Source organism: Leucopleurus acutus (genome assembly GCF_964270905.1).
Source record: "Leucopleurus acutus genome assembly, chromosome: 6".
Lineage (NCBI taxonomy): Eukaryota > Metazoa > Chordata > Mammalia > Artiodactyla > Delphinidae > Leucopleurus > Leucopleurus acutus.
The window spans coordinates 92,019,279-92,031,291 of NC_139149.1; the positions used below are offsets into that span (position 1 = coordinate 92,019,279).

General features: G+C 38.1%; 1 protein-coding gene across 5 annotated transcripts in view; it reads left to right on the top strand.

Annotated features, from left to right (window-relative positions):
- Positions 1–12,013, top strand: part of UNC80 (unc-80 homolog, NALCN channel complex subunit) — a gene marked incomplete at both ends in the record, with an annotated part of 242,147 nt that overhangs the window by 167,322 nt on the left and 62,812 nt on the right. For 4 of the 5 annotated variants that reach the window (XM_082840708.1, XM_082840711.1, XM_082840709.1 and 1 more), the window contains 7 exons: positions 10–141; positions 2,556–2,742; positions 3,382–3,513; positions 5,190–5,333; positions 8,551–8,651; positions 9,658–9,744; positions 11,338–11,521. In XM_082840708.1, the coding sequence (XP_082696834.1) occupies positions 10–141; positions 2,556–2,742; positions 3,382–3,513; positions 5,190–5,333; positions 8,551–8,651; positions 9,658–9,744; positions 11,338–11,521 (967 nt within the window). The remainder of the gene's footprint in view (positions 1–9; positions 142–2,555; positions 2,743–3,381; positions 3,514–5,189; positions 5,334–8,550; positions 8,652–9,657; positions 9,745–11,337; positions 11,522–12,013) is intronic. The other variant, XM_082840710.1, reaches the window with a different exon arrangement.

Consider the following 12,013-nt stretch of genomic DNA (forward strand, 5'->3'; position numbering starts at 1 on the left):
AACTAACAGATCCCGCCTCCCAGTATAAACTTCACCCTGCCCTCCCCAGTGCTTGGAATGCCATCTGTCCCGATGTTTGACCCCCCTTGGGTCCCTCAGTGCAGCGGGAGTGTCCAGGACCCCATTAATGAAGACCAGTCTGTGAGTAACAGGCCCTTTCTTTCTAAAATCTTCAGGCTCCATGGTATACGTGTAAGAGAGAACAATGGATGTGTGAGACAGTTGTCATAAGAATGTAATAACAGCACAGAAAATCAACCACAAAAGGCCTTTAGTTCTTGAGATAGAAGGAACTGACATCTGGGGTGAGCATTTGCAGACCTCCAGAAGCCAAAACAGTTTTGTTCTGTAATCATAGAAGCAGCCACCTTATAATAAAAGCTACTAAAAGCATTAGGCATTGATTTCCTAGCCAAAGGTAGTACTTTTGCCTCTCTTTATTATAAAACAAACAATTCATTTAACCTACATAAGCTACCCAAAAGTGAATGAGATTGACTCTGGATGAATAAGAAAAAGAACTGAGTTTCCTGCTCTTGCTGTCCTCGTTTGGACCTTAGTCTGTTCTTTACCTTATTGATCATCAGTATCATCATCAGAAACATCACTCTGAGAGCTCAGGTCTTAGGCTCTTCTAATACATTACTGCTCTAAGTAATATAATTTATAAACAGTTAAGTTTAGAACCCAGCCTATTTATAAACAAGAACCAAGAATATGTGCCTTTTGAAAAAATAAATCTTCAAAATATGCCTTTTTCACCTGTTGCATAGCATTTTCCTAAATTACAAATAATGTAGAAAATTTGGAAGATAAAGCAAATATAGAAAAAGAACACATCTCTATACACAAATTCATGATTATTTCCTTGCATAATTTCCCACAGGATTTAGGGCAATAGGTATGTGAATATTAAAGATTTCTGCTATATCTCACAAAATATCCCCAGGATGATTGTACCATTTTACCCTTATATAACACAATAGGAAAATGTCTTCTTTATTCAAATTAACTAGTATTATTTTTTAATGCCACATTGAATGGCAAAAAACAAAGTTATTGGCTTTTTTATTCACACATCTTTAAAAAGTTGATTGAATATATGAAGCGAGGTTGAACGTTTTTGCATGTCATACATATATTTTCTAGGCATTTGTAGTTTTCTTTGAACTGTTTGTTTGAACTCTTTACCCATCAGAATGTTTTTCTTTTAATTCTTCTGCATACACTACCTTCATATCTGATGGTTTTGTGCCAAAGACAAAGGCACGCTTGGTTCTTCCCTCCTGCATCTGAACCACTGGTATAAAGATCCTTGGTTTTTTTCTCATACATGTGATAGATTCATTGGAGTCAAGTACATTCTCTTCCCAATTTCACAGTGAATTTCAAGCCAAAGCCCCTAATTCTATATCCAGTTATCTTTCCCTTATCTTGTTATAATAAACCAGCTTAACCCCTGGCTCTGAAAATGAACTGCCATGTGGCCCATCAAATGCCCTTAATTGCTGTTGTGTCATCCACTATTGGAAACCTTTAGTCTTATGTTAATACCCTGCATAAAGGGAACTTTGATGACAGCTGTCCTTTAGAAGAGTGACCAACATCCCTTGTCTGTCTCTTTAATCCTATGTGACCACTGGCCAACAAAGATGTAGAATTTCTACTATACATAGACATCACTTCAAATTGGTAGTGAAGAACGTCAGTGATCACTTCCCTGCTCTGAGACCAATTACTTCATCCCCAGAGCTCTTGGAATTTATCTCAGCATAAGCATCATGATTAAGGCAAAAACAGAATGGTCCCTTTGCAAAGTGAATCTTTTCTCCTTTATTGTTTCTTATCTGTTATGCTTTTGCTGCTGGTAAACAGAGTCATATTTTACATTCAACCATAGTAACACTACCAATTCTCATAATTTCCATTTAGTAGCTTTGTTTCTATAAATCTTGTTAAGTATTTACAGTGTGCCACTGTATTTTCTATTATTTATATTTATTATTATTTAACATTAATATTTCTAAATATTAAGTATTTGCAGTGTGGTAGATACTTAAGATACAAAAATGAAATAAATCACATAATTAATTGTTTTACATGAAAGAGATCTTTCCTCCTCCTTCCCATGGTTCTGACTTTCTCTTTTATTAACCTTATGAAGTAAATGTCCTTCATTTAAAACGAGTTCAAGAAATTTTGGAAGGAAACAGAGCATTAAAAATGTTTATTCGATGTGTTTAAAGAGTGGATCATTGATATTTTATCCTAAAATAAGATTAAGTAAAATAACATTTTTTCTTTCCCGAAATTACAAACATCCTTGAAGAATTATCCCGACTGAATGAAAAGGAATGTCTTAGTTGTACACAGCCTGGAAACTTGGTAGAAAAAGAAGCAAACAAATAAATCTCCATGAAACTAGATCACGGATGCCCTAACATTTCCTGAAAACAAAGTACCACATCTGTGTCTACATTTAGTAGAACACTTTTTATACATGTGACCTTGCAGAAGAGTTGCTAGTAAGTAAACTTGCCTTCATGTCTCTGTAGAAATCCTTTTCAGCCCGGGCTGTGTCCCGCTCCCATCAAAGGGCAGAACACATCTTAAAGAACTTGCAACAGGAGGAAGAGAAGAAACGTCTTGGTCGAGAAGCCAGCCTCATCACCGCCATCCCCATCACCCAGGAGGCTTGCTACGAGCCCACCTGCACACCCAACTCAGAGCCAGAAGAAGAAGGTGCCCTCTACACACTGGACTTCTTTGTGGGGTGGGGGGGCGCTGAGTCACACAAAAGGAAAAGGACTTGCTTTGAAATAAACATTGACGATTTTATGTGACATGAGGTGATATGCTCCCTCTATCTCTCTCTCTTACCTCCTGACACTATCTAAAGAAAGAGAAAAAAGTTGTCTTTTTCTAAATGTTTAGAGCTGGCTTGTTTACAGAGGAGGACATTAGCCACACTGAATGAACTAATATGATAATGGACCAAGCAGTGACTGTGATTCAGGCAACAGCTGAATCCAGAGTGTGTGCTAAAACATACGCAATCAATCTTTCATCATTAAAAATGGGGTTAGTCCATTAACTACTTTCAGCCTTCACAAGTGCAGACAGTTTTCTGGTTGGTATCAGAAAAATGATTTCTGAACCATTCTCAATTCAGTGATTCTCTGCCCCACTTCTGTGAAATCTTTGGGAGGAATTTTCTGTCTGCCTTTCTGTAGGTGTTTTTTCCTCACCAAAGTACACTCTAAATTACTTAAGCCTTATGCTATGAGAGCTATATACACTTTGATGTAAGTACAACTATAATAGTGATGATAACTATTTTGTTACAAAACCTAAGTTCACGTTCCCCATTTTCTTTGCCAGTAGAAGAAGTCACCAATCTGGCAGCCCGTCGACTGTCTGTGAGTCCATCCTGTACCTCCAGCACTTCCCACAGGAATTATTCCTTCCGCCGAGGGTCAGTCTGGTCAGTGCGTTCAGCCGTCAGTGCTGAAGGTGTGTCCTCTTACAAATGTGTCCTTTATTCCTCATGACTTGTGTGTTTTGAAACAATTTTTATTTGATATGATTATCTCACTTCATTACACTGTCTTGATTAAATAACCTGTCTCATGATCTTAAAGTTTAAAAATGTATATTAGGTGAGTGGTATTCTAAAAAAAATTGTTGATTTAATCCAGCAAATGTCCTTGATAAATTGGTTCTATTTTAATTACATTACATGTCATCATATTGCTGAGGGTTCAGTAAAACATCATTCTAGGCAGTTAACAGTTTTCAACACTGGCTACACATTACAATCAACCAGGGAGCTTTTAAAAATGCCCAGGTCACACCCAAGACCAAATCAGAATCTCTAAGGGTGGGACTCAAGCACCTCAGTGTTTTTAAAATCTTCTCAGGTGATTCCAGTGCATAGCTAAGACTCAGTAGGATGCTTTAGAATGCTGTTCTGGAATAATTTATCAAAGGAAGAACAAAGCTCGTGCCAGTCCTGTAATGAAATCTGATTCCGGGGGAGAAATGTGATACTCTTCAGTTCTAAGAATTTAAAAACTATGCTTCTCTAATGATAAATAACTGTCTGGGGACTCGCTCCTTCATGATTATACAGATTTCATCACGATTTATAAAGTCATCAAAAAGCTGTACAGAAACTAGTGGTTCTCAACCCTTCACTGCACAACCCTGGAAAACTTCAAAAATGACCAATGCTAATTAATCACAGCAGCCCAAGGCATATCTATATTTTTTCTAACACCTTTATTGAGATATAATTCACATACTAAAAGTCACCCTTTTGAAGTGCATAATGCAGTGGTTGTTAGTATATTTGTAGAGTGTGCAACCATCAACCCTACTTAATTTTAGGATATTTTCATTATCCCCAAAAGAGACCCTATACCCATTAGTAGTCACGCCTCATCCACCACTCCCCCCAACCCCTGACGAGAAATAATCTACTTTCTATTTCTGTGAATTTGCCTACTCTGCACATCTCATATGAATGGAATCATAGAGTATGTGGCCTTTTGTGACAGGATCCTTTCACTCAGCATACTTTCCAGGTCGATTCATTCTGCCACATGTATCAGTTCTTCATTCCTTCTTATTACAAGATACTGTTCCATTATATGGATACGCCACATTTTGTGTATCCGTTCACCAGTTAGAGTGGACTTCTGGGTTGTTTCCACCCTTTGGTTATTATGAATTACACTCTTATGAACCATTATGTATAAGTCTTGTGAGGAAAACTGCCAAACTCTTTTCAAAAGTGTCTGTATCGTTTTACATTCCGACCAAAAAGCATAAGGGTTCCAACTGTTCCACACCCTAGCATAGGCACAGTAATCTTGGAAATGAAGAGCAAAGTTGGAAAACTTACATTTCCCCATTTCAAAACTGACTACAGAGGTGCAGTAACCAAGACTGTGCAGTATGGACTTGAGGGTTGATATACACATCAAGGGACTAGATTGGAACCGGAAGTAAACCATTACATGTATGTTGATTTCAAGTTTGAAAAGGGTGCTATGAAACGTCAATGGGGGAAAGAATAGTCTTTCCAACAGATGATGCTGGCACGACTAGATATCTGCACAGAAAAAAAAGTTCCATAAGTAGGTCTTGAACTGAGAAAAGCACACCGATTTTGTCTCCCTCTTCAGATGAGGAGCACACCACCGAACACATGCCCAGCCCCCACGTGCCTCAGCCCCCGCAGGCTGTGTTCCCGGCATGCATCTGTGCAGCAGTGCTCCCCATTGTCCACCTGATGGAGGATGGTGAGGTGCGGGAAGATGGAGTAGCAGGTACAGTTTTTGTTTGTTTGTTTTTTGCGGTACGCGGGCCTCTCACTGCTGTGGCCTCTCCCGTTGCGGAGCACAGGCTCGGGACGCGCAGGTTCAGCGACCATGGCTCGTGGGCCCAGCCGCTCCGCGGCATGTGGGATCTTCCCGGACCGGGGCACGAACCCATGTCTCCTGCATCGGCAGGCAGACTCTCAACCACTGCGCCACCAGGGAAGCCCAACAGGTATACAGTATTGACTAGTCAAAACCGTCAGTAACTCTAATAAATACTGAAGGCGTTCATCTGATAAAGAGCAGTAGGGTGCCCTCGAAGCCATGAACCACTGGCCACATGTGGAGTTGTTTTATGGACATACTGTAATGACAGATTTGTAGTAGGCTGAACTAACACTACCACTTTCTCCACCTTTTCCTCCCACAAACTTTATGACCAAGATATTGCACTTAAAATAGGCAGTTTTTTCCAGGAGCGTTGTTTAGGACTGGAGAACAGACCAACCCTCATTTGGCCACGGAGAAATCAAATAGTGATTTTGGCCACCTTAGAAATCTTAGCCATTGGCTTGACATCATTAATGCCATCTTTCTCACTTGATTTCCTTTCCAAAGGTAGTATGTAAAGAAAATAATTGAAAAATGAAATGATAAAGGAGGGGTAAAGATGAGTTACATTTGTCACAGATAACAGGTTAATATTCTTGATTTTTTTTTTTTAAAAAAAGAACCTTTATAACTCAATAATGACATTTTTATACCCCAGTAGAGAAATGGACAAAGGATATAAACACACACTCTAACAGCCAATTAAATCTGTAAATAACACTGTTGTTTAAAACAACAGTGAAATCTTACATTTCATATAAAAAATTGCAAGGATTTTTTCAAAAGAAATTATGCATAGCTGGTAAAGAGTCAGAGAAAAGATTATCCTCACACCTTGCTGACGGCAGTAAAAATTTAATGCAAGCATTCTGAAACAGTTTCACAGTATGCACCATAAGCCTTAAAAGTGTGTACACCCTTTGACACAGATTTTGGCATCTAGCAATTTCCTAAGGCAGTAATGAGGGGTGAATTAAGGTTTACAGAGAACGCTGTACCTTGTATAGTTTTAAAATAGCAAATATTCGAAAAGAGTTTAAATGTCCAACAATAAGGAATTAGTTAATCATGGTACCTCCATATGACAGCTTTCTGTGCACATTAGAAAAATATTAACATAAAAGTGTTCAATTTATAATTAAAAATGTGAGTACCAGAGAGTATTTTCTATATGATATTACTTAAAGATACATGTAAATATATATATTTCATATATATGAAAAAATATACTCTAAAATGTTTATAGTTGTTTTGGTGGTTGGTAGACTTGTCAGTCTTATTCTCCTCTTTGTCTTTTTCTGTATTTCTCATGTTTTAAGCATTAAACTGCCGTACTTAGCAATTAGAATATAAATAGTGTTATAAAGATAGTTTTGCAACCAATTTCAACTTAACAAAAACCCACGTCTATTTTAATTATTTATAAAGATACATGAAAGTTAAAGCTTATATTCACATCTGTTAAATTATTTATTTATATAGCTCAATTTTAATTGGATGGTTAGCTTCTGAAACAAAAAAAATTGGTATGATTTATTTTAAATATAGGCTGAAAAATAAATTTATGCTAAACTCTATATTCCTAGTTTAGAAAACTAAACTAAACCATTTAAACTGAAGATCATCTAATGCTTACCCCCTACTCACTTTTACCCACCTGCTTTCTTAGCCTGGGCACTTCAGGCAACCTTAGACTGACCACTTTTCCCAAAGAAGTAGCACTTTCTTTCACATTAGGAATAATTATTTATTCCTGAGACACCCTCATTAGAAGTGGGAACCCTAACTGTTACTGGCTCAACTATGTCATCTTGCTGTGGGAGTTATTATTTAAAACATTCATGTGAAGAATGAAAGGTCATGTCTAATTCGTGTGCATTCTAAACAAAGCATATTTTCTAAACCAAATAATTACTTTAGGGATTTCTGCATACAATAAACAATGAAGTGGGACTTTAATAAATACTTACCACTGTTAACATTAGGGTAATTTCCAAAACAAAGATTCATAAGTGTATTCTTTTTTTATTAAGATGTAATTGACATATAACATTGTGCTAGTTTTAGGTATACAACATAAACATTTGATATATGTATGCATTACAAAATGATTACCACAATAAGTTTAGTTAACATCCATCACCATACATAGCTACAATTTTTTTTTATGATGGGAACTTTTTTTTTTTTAATTTTTGGCTGCTTTGGGTCTTCGTGGCTGCACGTGGGCTTTCTCTAGCTGCGGCGAGCGGGGGCTATTCGTCGCGGTGCGCAGACATCGAATTGTGGTGGCTTCTCTTGTGGAGCACGAGCTCTAGGTGCGTGGGCTCAGTAGTTGTGGCCCGTGTGCTCTAGAGTGCAAATTCAGTAGCTGTGGCGCTCAGGCTTAGTTGCTTCACGGCATGTGGGGTCTTCCCGGAGCAGGGCTCGAACCTTTGTCCCCTGCATTGGCAGGCGGATTCTTAACCACTGTGCCACCAGGGAAGTCCTGAGGAGGACTTTTAATAACTACTGTCTTAACAGCTTTCAAGTATACAATACAGTATTGTTAACGACAGTCACCATGCTGTACATTATATCCCCAGGATTTATTTATCTTATAACTGGAAGTTTGTAAACTTTGACCACCTTCCCTCCCCCCAGTACCCACCCCCCCACCTCTGGTAACAAATCTGTCCTATGTATCTATGAGTTTGGGTTTTTCTTAGATTCCACATATAAGTGAGATCATACATTTTTCTTTCTCTGTCTGACTTCTTTCACTTTGCATAACACCCTCAAAGTCCATCCATATTGTCACAAATGGGAGGATTTCCTTTTTTATGGCTAAATGATATTCCACTGTATATCACAAATGCATTTTTAACAAAAGCAATGCTGATATTTAAAGGGCATCCTATACTCTTTTGTCACATTTTCCTTATAGGCTAAAATGTTCAGAAACAACAACAAAAAGAACAGATACCTGCCTTTCAATAGAAAAAGAGTTCACAGAACCTCTGTAAGGCAAGAATTTGAGAGAGACCTATTAAAGTTTAGTAAATTATTTGAATACTTTATCTAATAGATTTATCTCCATTTAAGATGACTATTCAATTTCCTTTCTCTTCTGAAGTGAGTGCTGTGGCCCAGCAAGTCTTATGGAATTGTCTAATTGAAGATCCATCAACAGTTCTTCGACATTTCCTGGAGAAACTGACCATCAGCAACAGACAAGTAAATTCCTCTTTCTTTATAGTGTAGCTGTGTAGCTATGTGTGTGAACATGGTTAAAGACAAGGAGTGGACTTTATAGTGACACGCATGCAACATTGGTGTCCTCTGACATATAACCGAGAAGTACTTTGGATGATGATAATGATGAACAAGTTAAACTTGGCTGTTTTCTTTTGAATTTCTCCATTCACTGATGTCTCCGTATGTATATGGTACCCTGCTAGTAATGACCCTAAGATACTGAAAGATTCTCAGTCTTTTAAACAAAGATTAAATTCAGTTTAATGTTTTCAGTGTTCGGTACGTTTACTGAATTCTGACTGGCTGGTAGTATGTGGTGCAGGTAGTATTGTTAGAGCATGTTGAAACTCTCCATTAATCAAAAAATCTAATTTATCAGGTCACCCTGTGAGAAGATTATGCCAAATAAAAGTCATTTTCTGAGCAATGGCAAAATACCCTGATGATTACAAATTATTTCTTCATTTCTGTGTTATGGTCCTGTTCACTGGAAGATTAAGTTTCTGAAAGGAAGGTTAATTAGAAACACCTCCATTTATTCTCTCTTGGCCCAGCTTTATCTCTTTGACTTGAAACGTAGGAAGCAGAACTATGAAGTTCAATAAACCTAGTTTGTTTAATGGTTTCTTAAGATAGATCCTCCTCACATTTCCATCACACCTGGAAGCCACAGCAAATAGAGATGACTAAATGTACAGCTTTCCTGTGATTTGCCTGTGACCTATAGACACAGTCTACATTTTTATTTAAAAATTGGACTCTTGCTTAGTAATTTCATGTATTAGCTTCTAGGAGACAGTGTTACAGTTGGTTTAAATGCTATTTAACAAGTATCACAAATACCATATTAAAATTCTGAACATAAGGGAAATCAACATGTGGGCAAAAGTAAGAAAAATCCCCCTACCTTGCTTTTCAAGAAGTTAATTTTATTTCCTACAGCATGGCAGCTGAATGAGACCTAGAAATTCTGTTGTTCTTTCAGGATGAGTTAATGTACATGCTGCGCAAACTTCTCCTGAATATCGGAGACTTTCCTGCTCAGACCTCTCACATCCTATTCAACTACTTGGTGAGTTTCACCTCCAGTAGGTTATAAATATTCATTTCCAAATAGGAAGCAACAATAAGAGAAAAAGATCTTAGGAGATTTTTTTTTTCAATAAGTTCCCATTAATTATATGACTGAAGGTGAATCATGGTCAGCTGAATTCACCACTGTTTGTATGGGGAAGCCCCTCCTGGCACAATCCTTGGCACGTGATGGGCACTCAGTAAATGTCTCTTTCCTCTCTGTCTCCCTTTGGCATTGTAGAACTTCCTTATGTCGGTCCATAATTTTAGTTTTCTGTTGAAAAAATGTATATGTCATTTTTTTAAAAATTCCTTTTTCTTTTAACACCTTTATTGGGGTATAATTGCTTTACAATGGTATGTTAGTTTCTGCTTTATAACAAAGTGAATCAGCTATACATATTCATATATCCCTATATCCCCTCCCTCTTGCGTCTCCCTCCCACCCTCCCTATCCCACCCCTCTAGGTGGTCACAAAGCACCGAGCTGATCTCCCTGTGTGCTGCAGCTGCTTCCCACTAGCTATCTATTTTACATTTGCTAATGTATATATGTCAATGCTACTCTCTCACTTCATCCCAGCTTACCCTTCCCCTTCCCCATGTCAAGTCCATTCTTTACGTCTGTGTCTTTATTCCTGTCCTGACCCTAGGTTTATCAGAACCATTTTGTTTTTTTTTTTACATCCCACATATGTGTGTTAGCATACAGTATTTGTTTTTCTCTTTCTGACTTACTTCACTCTGTATGACAGTCTCTAGGTCCATCCAGCTCACTACAAATAACTCAATTTCGTTTCTTTTTATGGCTGAGTAATATTCCATTGTATATATGTGCCACATCTTTATCCATTCATCTGTCGATGGACATTTAGGTTGCTTCTATGTCCTGGCTATTGTAAATGTGCTGCAATGAACATTGTGGTACATGACTCTTTTTGAATTATGGTTTTCTCAGGGTATGCTAACACATATATATGGAATCTAAAAAAAAAAAAATATGGTTCTGATGAACCTAGGGGCACGACAGGAATAAAAACCCAGATGTAGAGAACTGACTTGAGGACATGGGGAGGGAGAAGGGTAAGCTGGGATGAAGTGAGAGAGTAGCATTGACATATATACATTAGCAAATGTAAAATAGATAGCTAGTGGGAAGCAGCTGCATCACACAGGGAGATCAGCTCGGTGCTTTGTGACCACCTAGAGGGGTGGGATAGGGAGGGTGGGAGGGAGACGCAAGAGGGAGGGGATATGGGGATATACGTAGACATGTAGCTGATTCACTTTGTTATACAGCAGAAACTAACACAACATTGTAAAGCAATTGTACTCCAGTAAAGATGTTAAAAAAAAAAATAGCAGTAAGTATTTTAGTGATGACATAAAAATATATGGCAACCTGTTCAGGCCAGTTTTCCCGTTGTCCCTTCTTCTGCTTACTTCCACTGAAAGTGTTAGAGAAGCATTTGAACAGAGAATTCAAAGTCAAAAAAACAATATTTAATTAAGAAAATGAAAAGCCAAGGCAATGAGAATGCAAGCTCAGAATTACTGTGACTTTGTGACCACTTCCTGTTCTGACTTATAGGTAGGATTAATCATGTACTTTGTGCGGACCCCCTGCGAGTGGGGGATGGATGCCATTTCAGCCACTCTGACTTTCCTGTGGGAGGTGGTCGGTTACGTAGAAGGCCTGTTCTTCAAGGATCTGAAGCAGACCATGAAGAAGGAGCAATGTGAGGTCAAGCTCCTGGTGACCGCTTCAATGCCAGGTACTGCTTTTGGAAGACATAACTCTTTTAGGAGTATAAATAAGGCTTTTACAAACCAAGTGTCTCTTTCATTCATGAGAAAATTTTCTGACCCTGGGATTGAGTGCTTCAAAGAATTTTTGTTGGATACAATCTGAAGAAGTACAATAGACCCTTTAAAAGTCAGCAATTGCCAGATGAAAAGGGAGACATCAGAACTGAGATCCACGTGAATCAGTACTTGAAGGACTGCCAAGGTTAAAGATTTATTTAAGTCTATTGCAGAGGGCCAGCTGAACTGAGAGCCTTTTTGAATGAATTTTTGGCACTGCAGGGAGAATACTATTGTTTGCATGGCAGGGACCCCAGGCTTTTGTAAACTCACTGAGAGATGGCTTTATGAAAAATTGGAAAAGGGAAAAGCAGGAAGGAAAATTACAAAAAAACATGCAGTGTGATATAAACTCTAGGTCCAATTCCTTTTCGCTTTGGATAGCTTGCCTTTCTTGGAGA